The 15,352-nt window shown below is 28.5% G+C and overlaps 1 protein-coding gene across 1 annotated transcript in view; it reads right to left on the reverse strand.

The window, feature by feature from the left end:
• The window catches only part of LOC129956546 (cell adhesion molecule Dscam2-like), a 241,489-nt gene that overhangs the window by 117,567 nt on the left and 108,570 nt on the right, over window positions 1–15,352 (reverse strand). Inside the window, exon 2 of the mRNA XM_056068473.1 lies at window positions 4,820–5,146. Coding sequence (XP_055924448.1) covers window positions 4,820–5,146 — 327 coding nt within the window. The remainder of the gene's footprint in view (window positions 1–4,819; window positions 5,147–15,352) is intronic.

Here is a 15,352-nt window from a genome sequence, read left to right on the forward strand (position 1 = left end):
AATTACTTTTATGAAGACATAATATTATGAAGTCATAAAAACCATTGTTCAGTAATGGATTTTACAATAATAGCAAAATTCAAAATATTTTCCTTTCATTCATGTAATTTTCATTCCCATACAATTTTTCCTTAAATTTCAGCAACATTTCAAAACATATTTCCATACGTGTCAGTAATAACTTTTTTATGGGTTTAATTAAATTCGAGTTTTTCATTATTTCACCAAATAATCACATGATTTCCTTCTATTGTTGAAACATAAGCACGAAAAATTCTGCACTATATCGTGCCTTACTTGTGGAATTAGGTTGCGTTGAAAAATCAATGTGTCATTTAAATATACAATACTTAGACACTTAAATATTTAATTATAATACCAATAATCCCATACCATTGGACAAGAATTGATTAGAAAGCATTATGTACATAATATAGTCAGTTATAAAGCTATATAAAAAGACATATTGCTATATATTTTTGCTCTTCGCTCTCTAATGCCTAAAATTCCTCAAATGAGAAAAATGAGAAATAATTTGCGCATGAGAGATTTATTTGGGATTAAAAATAACAAAGAATTTCTTGGTAGCAAGAAGCGGCTTGTGCGGTGTAAATTATAGTTTCTACACATACTGCATTGAGGAATTGCTTGTAGATAATAGCTGATATAATGAATTTATTTTGAAGCAGTACCATTATTTTTTGAAGCAGTGCCATTATTAGGCAATTGCCTGGATACAATGCAAAAATAAATCAAGGGATAATTAGGAATAATGTCGTTTTTTCCATATTACTAATAAAACTGATTAATTAAAGATTTATATTACTTTAGAATCCAATAGATGGATCTATGCATCACTGGACGATGATTTAATAAGAAAATTTCCCTTAATAGTCATTTAATGCCATTTTTCAAAAAAAAAATTTTTTTCATGTGAGGTTGTGAAAAAATTGTGGGCATTCGATGTCTTACAGTAATTTGCAGGGCTTAAATCAGCATGTCATAGCTGATATTTAATCTATAACTCGTTAAGCGCTTGCAAATTGATATCTTGAAATGGAGTATTGTTGCACTTACTATGAACAACCAAAGGATTTCATTTAATTGCTTAGTTGAACTAGTGTGAGGAATAAGAATAATTGATATTATTTTTTCTACGTTGGATACTTATAAAACGCTTATAAAACATTTAACATAAAACGCTGTTTAATAAATGTTCCTTTTATTTCTTAACTAAACACTTTTATTTAATTCACTTTCTCAAACGTTCAAACGTTCATAAAGACGATATTTTATAATTATCTTTCGATATGTTTCAGCAAGTTTAATTTAGTTTAGTTATATTAAAGCCCCGTTTTAAAGCAATGTTAGGTCTATTTCGGAGCGGACCTCGTAATTTTGAACCGCGGTCAGACGATGAGGGACGACATTTGAGCTGGTACATCCTCCCCAAACTTCCACACCATATTGATATGTCCCAATAAAGAATTGAAATTTTGCATACCTATGTATCATAGATGAGAACACACTATTTTAATAATTTCAGAACTTAATTTTCATTTAAAATTATTAAATTATTTATTCTTTACTATCTCATACACATGCCGGTGAGTTTAAGAAACAATACTTGAAATTAAGAAAAAAATAGTTAAAATTGAAAATAAGAATATAATTAAAAGTATACATCACATTTCTTTTTGGTACATTACATCTTAATTACTTTTATTATTGCATTTATTTTTTTCATATTTGAAATGCATATCACCAAAGTTTTGTATTTTTGTGACTACTGTTAACTCTCGCTATAAAGCATTGATTAGAAATGCATAAATTATTTGCGATGCATTTTAAAACATCTGTCCTCCTCTTAATATATTCATTTATTTTAATAATATATTAATCTGAAACTTCATGTTCTCTATTCCCCACATTCCATATAATTCCGAGGAGAGAACCAAGCATCAGGTCCTCCAGCCTTCCAATTAAGGCTGCTAATTAATGAGACTCACTTCGACGCTAAAAGCCCCATTTTCCATATCATCATATCCCTAAATAAACAGATTAAGGCTTATCTCTAATATGGGGATGGGGCAACTGTTGCTCTTCAAACAAACCAGTTATTAAGGTTATTTCTGTCAGGTTCAGCAATATTTATTTCTTCCGTATGTAGGTTGCGGGTATTTTGGAGATATGCTTTGTAATTATCATTAATTACATAATGCTCTTTAAGCAATATTGCGAAATGCTTAGATGAGGTTGTTTAGATACTCATCTTGATATGATAACTAGTTTATTTATGTTTAATGAGTTAGATCATGCGATATGAAGCGAGAAATGGATGTATTGTGGTTCTTTGGATCCTTACGTTTATTTTGTTAATGGTTATTTTATTCCATAGTAAATGGGGATTGCGAAATTTAATGATTATATCATTGCAGATGTTGCAAAATAATTCTGTTTACTAGGTGTATTCATGTTAACTGCATTGTATCGACGAAATGTGAATGCCGTATATGAAGCTAGTAATTATCGTTTTTATCAACCTATGCTGAGTATGTCTGCTTTTGTCAGTATTGTTACTAATGTTTTTTCTTCATTTTTCTTTAAAATTTGCAATATTAATTTTAAAATAATTTCAAGATTTTTTCTCATACGTTAGTAAAGCATTAAGGATTATATATGTTTTGAAGATATTATATATAGAACAAGATAAATAAAAAAATAAATAGTAAAATACTGATTTCTGAAAATCCCAACAAAATCGATATGATTATTAAAACACCCATTTTATCCATTTATAAATTGTTATTTATAAAATTAATGTTTTACAGAAAGAGATTAAGCCATTTATATCGTTTGTAATATTCTTTACAAAGTGAGAAATAAGTAATTTAAATAAATAACATGTATACATCTGTATAAATAACAGGTATACAGGCATTACAGGTATACTATCATTTAAATAAATAAATAACAGATATACAGTAATTAAAAAAATAACAGGTATAACAAGCATACATGTATAACAGATACATTCTTATACTAGGTATATTTTTGGTAAGGGCGCGATTATTTTTTGGAGTATTCAATAAACAATTCGTTGCATCTGATTATCAATTAGTAAAATAATCATATTTTATTACAGATTGTAGCAAATGATTCTATCCAAAACTTCCCCAGTCATCTTCCTATTCAGATTAAAAAAATAATCAATATTGATTTAATTTATTTCGTTTTTATTTATTTTCTAACTTATTATAATTCTCATATTTACGCTTTAATTAAATTTAGAATATGAATTTATTTAATAATAAGCAAAAAATATTTTCTATAACTATCCGCCTTTGGAGACCAGTTCGTCCATCCATTTTATCGGGTAATAGCAAGTTAAATGATTAATTTGTTATTTGATAGGATTAAAAATTATGATTTCAATCAGTTTACAACAAATAAAAAAGTATATATATCACAAAATAAAAGCAGAATTGAAAATTCTACTACTGAGTGAATGATTGGCAAAACTCGCGATTGAATGTTCGATATATAGTTTGAATTCCTTCATACCATTTAAAATATTTTTTCAGATAATGTATCAAAATAAATTAAAAATGTTTCTTTTAAATGGGAAATTGTGCAAATATCAAATTTATGTCGTTTAAAAGATAATTTTTTGAGCCTTAAGATAACACAAAGATCAATTTTTGTAAGTTGATGGGGAAAGAAAATATGAATATCCGTTTCCAAAAGGAAGTCATAACGATACGGCTAGACTTCAAGTAAAGTACGCGCCAAAATTGAAATATTTTGTGGTGATTTGTCGCCAATTTTTCTCAATCTCTAAAGGCCATTAATTTCCACTTCTGGTATTCATCCGGAATAGCAGTTTTTAGGCGAATTTTTGGATGATTGGTACGATTTTGATGTTCTTGTTAATTAATCTAAAATCTTACCAGGATTTCTTATCCCGAGATGTGTGAGCGTATTTTTGAGCTCAATTTAAATTTTTGTTAAAAATGAATTTCTTTATTTCATTTTCTTTCCTCTTACTAAATACACTCTTGAGATGCTGAAACTTTTCCAGAATATTTCTAATAATATTTTACAGCTCCATTTTTTTTGTCATGCGACTATTTTAAGCCAAATTTGAGCAGTAGCTTCTGAGGGTAAAGACCCCTGGGCACCCGAGGTCAGAAATTTGACTTCTAGCTCAAATGATGATAGCACACACACACACACTCGCTTGCGCAACCCCTTTTTACTGGTGGGCTCATTCACACATCTCACAGAGAGAACACAAAGAAGACAACAACCATGCTCGAACCAGGACTCGAACCCGGAACGCCCAGATCACCCGGAAGACGCGCTACCCCTAGTCCAGGACGTCGGCTACAGCTCCATTAATTAGCTGATAGAAGCATTGGATTTAATGTACCTTTAAAATATTCAATGAATGAGGCAGTCTCATGATTGTTTTCTTTATATTTGATTGTTGCCATTTTACGGTAAATAATAAGTGAGATTTTTGTGCCACGTACGTTAGCGTTATATATATATATATATATATATATATATATATATATATATATATATATATATATATATATATATATATATATATATATATATATATATATATATATATATATATATATATATATATATATATATATATATATATATATATATAGAGAGAGAGAGAGAGAGAGAGAGAGAGAGAGAGAGAGAGAGAGAGAGAGAGAGAGGGGGAAGAGTGACATTTTAAATGACAGCAATTTGATTAAATAATAAAAAAACATATTTAATAAATCAAATTTTCTACCTCCTCTCACATGGACTTCTCTGCTTAGAATAGTACCAGCTGGGTTCGAGGCTGAACACTGGTACACTGCATCGTGAATGTCTTGTCTGTATTCTGATCTTGGGAACGGCGAGAAAACTAGGGTTCCATCGGACATAGTATGGCGTAATCCTGGTACATCTCTAGCAGGAGTACCTTCTCTAGTTAACCACGTTAACCGAGGCTGTGGATACCCATCAGCACTACATCGAAGTTCTGAGCCACTGTTGTTCGAAAATTCAACTCTTGAAGGAGGTTCCATTCGGAATACCGGTCCTCTGGCATCTTTCCGGTTTAAATCGCATGCCCCTGCAGGAAAAAGAGTTGGAATTAAATTCGGCATAGTATCTAGAAGTACAGAGTGATTTCTAAAGAAGTACATAGTTTCAATGCAATATAAATCAAGAACGATGTAAATTATTACATGCCATCTGTAATTGTATGGGGTTATTTTAAGTTTTGTTACAGACAATCGCAGATGTTTTATGTGTGACCCCTTAAAAGTGTGTAAACCCCCGCTTTCTTTCTACACACTACACAGAACACATTTACCATAGGGGAATCTCGTATGCGCTAAACTGTAAATTTGGTATTCTCCCCCCCCCCACACACACAAAGGGAACATTGTGCTTGTGTACCTTCCCACTGACATGAAATGTTGTTTCATCAATGAAAACTAAGTGATCGGTAAAATCATCAAAACGAAGCTGCATATCGACAAAAAATTCAAAGCGTTTTTATTTGTCAAAGTCATTTAGATTTTGCAACAGTCTGCAATTCATATGGAATCATTTTTAGCTTCTTTCTCAAAATTTTCCAGACGATGAGATGAGAAATATGCACTTCAAGACTCAATCTCTGCTTCGCAGATGTTTTATGTGTGACTCCTTAAAAGTGTGTAAACCCCCGCTTTCTTTCTACACACTACAGAGAACAAATTTACCATAGGGGAATCTCGCATGCGCTAAACTGTAAATTTGGTATTCTCTCCCCCCCACACACAAAGGGAACATTGTGCTTGTGTACCTTCCCACTGACATGAAATGTTGTTTCATCAATGAAAACTAAGTGATCGGTAAAATCATCAAAACGAAGCTGCATATCGACATAAAATTCAAAGCGTTTTTATTTGTCAAAGTCATTTAGATTTTGCAACAGTCTGCAATTCATATGGAATCATTTTTAGCTTCTTTCTCAAAATTTTCCAGACGATGAGATGAGAAATATGCACTTCAAGACTCAATCTCTGCTTTGATTTTTCCGGGTTTCGTTGAATGATTAATTCTTGCGACACAATCAGTCGTCCAGGTCTTTGCACAAACAGTCTGTTGTTTTAAATTTGTCATGCCATTGATAGATAAATTTTCTAATTGGAACTTCTTTCCCAAATTGTGATCAAAAATGCCATCGCAAAACAGATTACATTTTGCTAAATTGAAGAACACAACAACCCTTCTTCATTGTAGACGTTTCTATTGACTATTCTATTGACTAGTCACATATGCTACTATCTATGTGACTTCTGTCAAGGGAAAGACAGAAACTTTCAGAATACATCTACCTTACGATTCGCTAAGGTGGTTCGCGCTTTGACTGTTACTGTTTTACATCATCTGGTAAGGGTATATTTCTTTATAAATCTCCATGTTAGGCAGAGTTTTGGAAGAACCCCGATTTATTTATTCATGGAAGGCTTATTCATTTCTACATGAAGGAAAAGATATTTTGTCAGAGAATTAAAGGAATATTGAATCTTTGAAATAGTTTTTGATAATAAATCGTAATTTTGTTTCTTTTCGCGGAAATAAAATTAATTGCAGAGATAATCAAAACAAGCAGTCGAATCAGTTTTGCTGTATGTGATTGGGAATTCGGCAATAAATTCTGGGGCTGTTTCAAAAGTAGAGAGAAAACAGTTAATCAAGACGTCCATAAAATTTTATTATTTTCTTGGCGATATTTTCTTGGACTCTTATAAAAACAGAGAGAAAATAGGGGTTAAAGGAGCTGAAGCGTTGAAAATAAGGAAAAGATGAGTAGAATTGGCAGAAGGAAAGACAGTTTAGGTTTATTAGATTAACCGAAGTATTTCGAATTATTAAAAAGCAAAGAGTGCTGAATAAATCTGTAATAAATGTTTGGTTTAATTTATAGAGAAATAATTAAATTTTTTCTCATAACTTTATAACATTATATGGTGGTGAATTAATTGGAATTATAAAATCTACGCAAAATAGTCTGACAAAAGTCTTTTTTTTCAAACTTTGGGGGTCTTTGCTTTTAATAATACTTGTCTGTGAAGAGATCATTTGAAAGTTTTTGAAGGATAGCTGATAGTTTTTCACTTTTTGACTGTTGAAATCCGAGAGTTAAGCCTAATTTCTATCTGAAAGCGCAATGGAAAATATTAGAATAAAAAAAACCCTATAAATGCAGACACATCTAAACTAAATACAAATTCAAAAATATCATGTGTATCGTCTTTTGGTACATGAATTGAGGCTAGTCCATTCAAAGAGGTAGCAAGAAATGCGACCGCAATTATAATTTTTTTGAGATATTTTGAAAAAGATATACTCCTGAATAATGGTTTATACCAACAGAAAGTAAAATAAAAAGAGTTTTAACTGATATTTTCCCCAGTATTACATAAAGGAAAATATAATCTCCCATTCCACCAAAGAAACTTTAATAAATTGGATTCTAGGGTTTCTATCTGACACACTCAACTTCAAAAAATAATGTTTCAACACGAATCTTAAATGAAACCCTAGGCAAGAAATAATCAGATGTAAATAATTCTACAATTGTAGAAGGAAAAAAATAAATAGAATATAATTATTTAACATTGCTGTCAAAATTCATTTTCATAGAGTCAAATCTTGAAATGTTGAGGACAATAGAGCAAACGAAAAAGTGCAATACACAAAATAATTTGTTAACAGGAAATTCCATTCTAAATCTGAATGAATCAATATTTTAAGATATTGAATAAAAGTGTTTGTGTAATTCTTGGAAACAATGTTACTGAAAAATTGATTATATTTAAACTTACAATAACCTAATGACGAACAAATGCAAATTTCCTCCCCCCAAACATCCCCCACCCCACACAGAAATAAACTGGATTGTAGAATTGTCTTTTGACCCATTCAGTTTATGATGAAACTAAATTTCATTATAGCTTTCAAAGGGAAATCCAAGCAAGAATTGATCAAATATAGTTTAGGCTATAAAAAGACAATGAACAAATAGAAGTAACAGTTTGACATATATGTCAGAATTTATTTTTGCTACTTCAACTCTTCATATTTTCAGAATGGGAGAAAAGCAAAGAACCGAAACACGCGAGTTAATTTGTTCAAATATTTATTGCTGAGCTACTGGAAAACCTACGATATTTTCCCCATTTATTGATTTAACAAAACACGTTGTTTTCCTGATCACGCACTTTGTTCTCCAAATAAAAATCAATCCATTTAATTATGAATAATATTTTCATCCCAATTTCTTAAGAGGAGCTAATAAATATCAATTATCTTTTGTTTCCTTTCCATAATATTGTCTGAAAGTAGAAAAGAGCAATGATTAATATCCTGCTATAATTTGAGAGCATTAAATATCATTTTACCTTCTGTCGGGGGCATTTAATATGCGATTATCGTACAAACCACTTGAAGTATTGATATTTCCATGTTAGTTATTGACACGGTCATTGTCAATATTAATAACTAATGAATTTTGAAACTTTGCTAATTAATTATTCATAGGCGTGACTCTGAATAGGTTGTTGCCTAAATGACATTGAAAAGTTCTTTTAGAATTAATGGTATTGCCTGCGGTGTTCTTTTACAAAGTTTATTGTAAAAGATTTTGCAATTATTTTTTTTAAAGACAACTTAACTAATTTATTAAAAGTGTTTTAATGCTAGCGCAGCATACTTGTGGACTATTTCACTGTACATTCTAGTTAATTAACCATTAATTAAGTAAACTAATTCAAATTTTCTATTAAAAATACCTAGAATTAGAAATGAAGGGAGCGGTTATAGATGTATCTGATTGCTGTTTTAATTTTTCCGTTTTATTTGCTTATATATTCTATTTTTAAAAAAACTTATTTTTTTCTTTTTGCAATTACTTTTTTGAAATCCTTTTATATTTCTTTTCTGCAACATTTATGTATTTAACTGCTAATATGAACTGCATAGTTCTAATTATTGTAGTCTTATGTTGATATAGGAAAAAATAATAATTGTTTCCATAACGATTGCCTGATAAGTAGATAATTATGGTTTACGTAACTTGAACCCATTTCATTTTCGTTTGTCAATTTAATTTTTGTTTCCAATATCAGGTTCTAACTTCTGTGATTATTTGTACATTCCATTTAGACTCAAAATGATACAAAGTTTACTTTCTAAAATGATCTTTTCTCTTTATTTCTTTTATATAATTTTAAGAGAGTTTAAATGATTTTTACCAATGCTTGAGCAAAAAATATCAGAGCATTAACTTTTGCATTTTTTTTTTTTTAGATTTTACCTTTTCGTTTATGAAATATACAATAAAAACATATTGCAATTATCAAAAAATTTTATAATAAATTTGAGGGACTCTGATTGTTTTAGTCATCTGTAAGCCTAAAAACACATTTTGGGAAATACACTTACTTGTTTGTGGACATGGAAACTCTAATTGCTTCGAACTATGCAAATGAAATTTTGTATACGGTCTTTAAATCAAATTTGTAGATTTCTGTGAAGTTTTCATTGAAATGCGTTTAATGAAAAATTATTTATCTAGCTTTCCGTGTATATACGGAAATGACAAGTTGGCATCTAAACGTAATACTTAAATGTATATCTGTATTAAATTTCCTTTAAAATATTCATTCTTAAAATTAAAAATAATTAAGTAATTTTAAGAATTTTACATTTTTTTTTGTTGATAAAGCATATGGGATTGTATAGATTTTGAGATATTTTTTCATTCATATATACAGAAAAATAAATGAATAAAATTGTAAATGCCAGCAAAATGAGGATTTTTTTAACATCAAAAAAAATGACGCTATGATTAAGAAAACATCTATTTTATCTACTTGTAAATTGCTATTTACAAAAAAAGAAATGATTAAACGAAGAGATTATAAAACATTATTAAATTATTAGAGCAATTTTTTGGTAATTCTCTTGGATAAAGCAATTAGATTGGGCAAAAAGAATTAATTTGAATTTCATCATAAAATATAATAATTGTTACTTATTTCGTATGAAATTTAATTAAGAAAATATTAAAATTAGAAGAAAAATCTTGCTGAAATAAATTCATTATTAATAGGGTAATAATTATCTCTGAGATAATTACTATAAGATAGCGCAAAAATGATTTTTACGAGATAACATTTATGTAGTTAAAAATAGGAAAAGCAAGTTTTCTTTTTAATTGATTGATATTAATATGTGCTGAAAATAAGTCAATTAATCTTTGAACTTTGGAAAATTAATCTCTTGCCTCTAAAGGAAAGAATGCTAAATTTTATTACATTGTCAAAAATTATAGGTGCATACAGTAGATATACAAAACATTTTATGTACATAGACTTCATGAAAATGTTCAAAAGAGTTATTAATTATAATTTTTAATTCGTGGCTCCATAGAGGATTACTTCAAAACTAGAAATCTATTTATATATCCTTTGCTAATTCGAACCAATTTACCTTTTAAACAAATTAGATTTTATTTGTTTTTTTGTACCGTTTTGTACGTACTGGCAACAAAGTCTTTCACATAACAGCATTCTCATTGGCTGATTTTACAAGAGACAGCAATAAATTAAATCTTGGTGGTACAAGCTTTGTAATTAACACTATTGCATGCGAGACTGAAGGAATTATTATGGTACACAGAGCAATCTTCTAAATCTTCTTACAAAATAGAATTCTACACAAATTCGAGGCTACTGTTGTGAAAGAAAACTATTTTAATTAGCGTGTACTACTCATTTTAAATTCCTTGAGGGAAGAATGCAAAAAGTTTAAATTAGCGGAAGCAGGTTACTTTGTAATGAGTAAGTTTCAGATGATAAACGGGTTAGAAATTATATTTCACTTTGTATCCCCTACTGGGTTTAGTTAATTAGTTTTAGCATGTATGCTAGTTGAAACAAGGTGTATCAAAATGCAAAATAGATTTCAGCAACACATACATAGAAAAACGCTTGTTTGAATTTAGTAATCTGCATTTCAAGTCTAAAGATAGAAATTATTATTTTTTTTTATACTTCCTTTAGATCAGAAGATGATTAAGTTTAATATAATAAATATCAAGAATAAATGCCTAGAAAATAATATATCTAAAATAAAATATATAAAATATAAATTAAATTAAAATAAAAAGTAAAATAAAATGCATAAAATATAAAATAAAATATGTGAAATATAAAATAAAATAAAATATATAAAATATAAATTAAATTAAAATAAAAAGTAAAATAAAATGCATAAAATATAAAATAAAATATGTGAAATATAAAATAAAATAAAATATATAAAATGTAAAGTAAAATAAAACATATAAAATAAAAAAATAAAAAATACGTACTAAATAATTAGACTAAAAGATTCAGCGCAAGAAAAATTAATTTATAAATATTCTATAATTTCTAATATATTTAAATACAAATATTCATATTTGTTATACATCTTATATGGTTTTTATATTTCATTTGTGGAGTTAAAATGAAAGTCGTTACAAGATAACAGCACTGATAATTGACGAATTCCATAACATAATCAAATGCATATGATATTTGATCTTACATTTACAATATTAACTCTATCAGTACTCAAAAAATCCAAATCCCCTTCGACAAAACTGTGGTGGACGCCTGAGGCGCTTGGATATCACATTGAAATTTTTTTTCCATTCATTATATGTGATTGATTGAACACTCCATACATGTTCTTTATTTGTTAAAGAATCTCACTTAGATGAGCCTAGTGGACAATGAAGATTTTCGGAGATCACTCAAGGAATATTCTGCGAGGATATTTGCTTATTAAATCTCGGTTAAATGAGATATCCTTTAATTTTGAATCTCTAAAGAACACAGGCAATCATTGCGGTTTTTAAGGAGAATAGAGAATATTTCTTATCTTTGAGAACGATAAGAAATAATTATATCTTGGGTGTTCCAGTTCTTCGAAGGCGCTTGAATGAAAGAATTAAAAGGAAATTACAAAAAAGTATTGGACATTTTACATCCTTTTTAATTTAAGTTAAACACGTATACGGGATGTGTCTATAACGCAACCTGATGAATGTACTACAAACGGATGTGTACTATGGATACAAAAAGCATTTGTGAAGTTTAGTTTAGTTATATTAACATCATGCAACACGTTCAAGCAATACTAGGGACGGATCTCGTAATTTTGAACCGTGATGAGATGGCGAAGACGAACCTGATCCGTCACCCCCTCTCTAAGCTTCCACACCACACCAGTGGAAGGACATTTATTCCCAACGGATTTAACATGCACTAAACACGCTTACACGACGTCTTTTCGTGGAATCGGGTCTCGAATCTGAGACTCTCCGGTTCCGGGGTCGAGAAGTTGTCACTACGCCACGGCTGCCCTAATACATTTGTAAAAGTTAAAGCACTTAAAAAATGTGCAAACAATCTTTAGAGAAAAGTTAGTGTCAAGCTAAAAGAACAAAACCTTTTTTTCTTCTACATTTGATATTTTCCAGTTTTTTTCGATCATTTCATTAAAAAAATCAGTTTTACAAAAAAAGTTCTTTTTCAAAATTGACTATAAAATTCCTTTTAATAACAAGTAAAACAGGGTTGAATATTCTATCGAAAGGTTTCTGGTTTATTGATTAAATTACCTAAATTACCACGTTTTTGAGTATAATTTTGCATAGAAATTATTTTTCCCAGTAACTTTTGTTTGATTTATTGAGTGTAAATATGAATCAGAGCTACAATTGTGCTGCAAATGTCATTCTGAAAATCAGTTCTTTTGCTTGTTAAGATGTATGGATAATAAGTCTAAAGATGGATTTATTCAAAAACTAGATACAATTTATTAATACTAGTCATGCAAGCTAAAATCGGGCTAATCATCTAAATATTTTCAAAAAACATAGATATTTTCATGCGCGCTGATATTCTATTGAATGTATGTTGCCTTTTTCTCCATGAAAATTATTTAATTGAACTTATTTGAAATTTTTCATTTAATAGAAAGTTTAAGTAGCGGTTAAGTGACCTATGTGTATTAATAAAGGAAATATTAAACCCACGAATTGTAAAATATTATTTCTACTTTTAAAATTAATTTTCACTTGAAACAAAATTCAATTTTTTTAAAGTTGCCAATATCAGTTTTGAAACTTTAAGGTTTATAGGTTAATAAAAATTTTCCCTCCGGAGCAAACTGCTTTGCATAGATGAAAGGTAAAAATAAGAATCAATGCTTATGAAAAATATTTAATATTAATTAATTATGATCAAATAATGTTTTTGAAACGTCTTTGAGGAGATGAAAATAATTCAATAATTATGGCCCAAAATAATATGGTGGCCTAGTTCTTCTATCTCATTATATATATAGATAGAACATTAGTACAAGTGGAACCGCGTATATAATGGGCAGTGAATTATAAAATACTTAGGGAAATTAATTTTATTTTTCCCAAAAAATGAAAGACGACCATTTTGAATCGATAGGGTCTTTCCTATATTTGATGAGAGAAAGTAAATTAAAAACAAAATAGTGATGCATCAAATTTTGCAATTAATTACAATTACTCAAATTCTTGTGAATAATAACAATCAATAAAAAATTGAACTGCAGCTACGATAAATGATTTATCTTCAGCAGAATTTTAAAAACAACTAATTTTTAATTACCATTATAATCATTACTTCAACAAATACGATCTACTTTAAACATGAAAATAAAGAAAAAAATTTCATAATTTAAAGAAAGATTTTGTCTTTGCAACTTCTAAATGCTACCATTGAATTTATCTGCTGGTGAAATGCTACAAAAGATCGAAAAATAAAATAAAATTTTTAAAACTCTTCTCCAATCATTCTTTTAGACAGGAAATAAAAGCATTGAGATCTATACATAAATGAAAAAAAAAGAGAGAGAGAGAGAGAAATAGAAATGCTTTAATTTTGTGACATGCTTTGCATTATTTTATTCTTGAGTTTCAAAAAATTGGGATTTCTTAAATTGCTTTGCTTATTAATGTTTTCATTTTTCTTCATTTTAGAAAAGCATGAGATAATGCATAAACACGGCATTAATTTTAGTTTGAGAAAATATTTATTTCCAGATTTTTTCAAGAAATATAACACGTGCAATTTATTTCAGTGAGTTTCCATCATTTTTTTCCTCAGAGTTTAAATTTCGTAAGATATTATTTGTTTATTTTGTGATATAAATGTTTGGAAAGGAAATAAGCTAGTGCTAAATCTTATTTCATGAATAAAATAGTTTTTATTCGTTTTTAAAGTAAAAATAAAGAAAAAAGGTGTTTTATTGTTTTCTTTTAAAATGAGTTTAATTATATTGGCATTGCAATTATTCTTCCGAAAAATAGATTTATTTGGAAGATTTACTTTTAAAGTAAGAATGAATTTTTGAAGCACTGAGAAACAATTATTGTGAGTGAAGAAAAGATTCGCTTATTATTTAATTTTTAATATAATAACTTACTTTAAATTTTAATTTATTTTAACATCATTCCAAAATTTACACACACACACACACACATAAATTTATTTCAAAAATCTCCTTTATCAAAAGTATGATTATTTAAGGATTGCAAGTCAATCGTCAATGATTTATAATTTTAAATAATATTTAACTGAAAGGGTACACATTCACAGATATTTAACTTTAAATACATTTTAAAATTGTTCTATCAGAAAATTTTAAATTTATTTGAACTTATATCACAACAGATTCATAATTAAATAAAAAAATCGCATTTCTTTTTTTAATATCAAATTAGAAACTAGTTTTTTTTTGGTATTTGCAAAAATCAAAGAAGAATGATTTAAAAAAAAAACAGCAGTCAAAAGGAAACATTCTGGGAAGTAAAATCTTCTGAGAATTGCTGCTTAAAAAAATAAAGACGTACTAAAATAAAGAAAGAAATATCACATTCTTCTTTCCTATTTCTTTGGATAGCTAGATTGTAATTGCCACAATAATTGCGCATTTCAAAAATGGCAAACTTCCAAATAATTAAAATAACAAGAGAATATTTGTGTAATTAAGACAATGCTTTGTTCTTTTGCAAACTTTAATTATTTGGCATGAAACTTGTCATGAAGACGGAGGAAAAATGTTGTAAAATGATGAAAAATGGAATCCTGTAAACGTAATTTTTAAAAACTTCTTCAGGCACTTTTTTTGCAAGGAGAACAAAATGACCCAAAGCTACATGCAAAAAAAAAAAAAATGCTTTGAGACTTTTTTA

Source organism: Argiope bruennichi, chromosome 11 (genome assembly GCF_947563725.1).
Source record: "Argiope bruennichi chromosome 11, qqArgBrue1.1, whole genome shotgun sequence".
Taxonomy (NCBI): domain Eukaryota; kingdom Metazoa; phylum Arthropoda; class Arachnida; order Araneae; family Araneidae; genus Argiope; species Argiope bruennichi.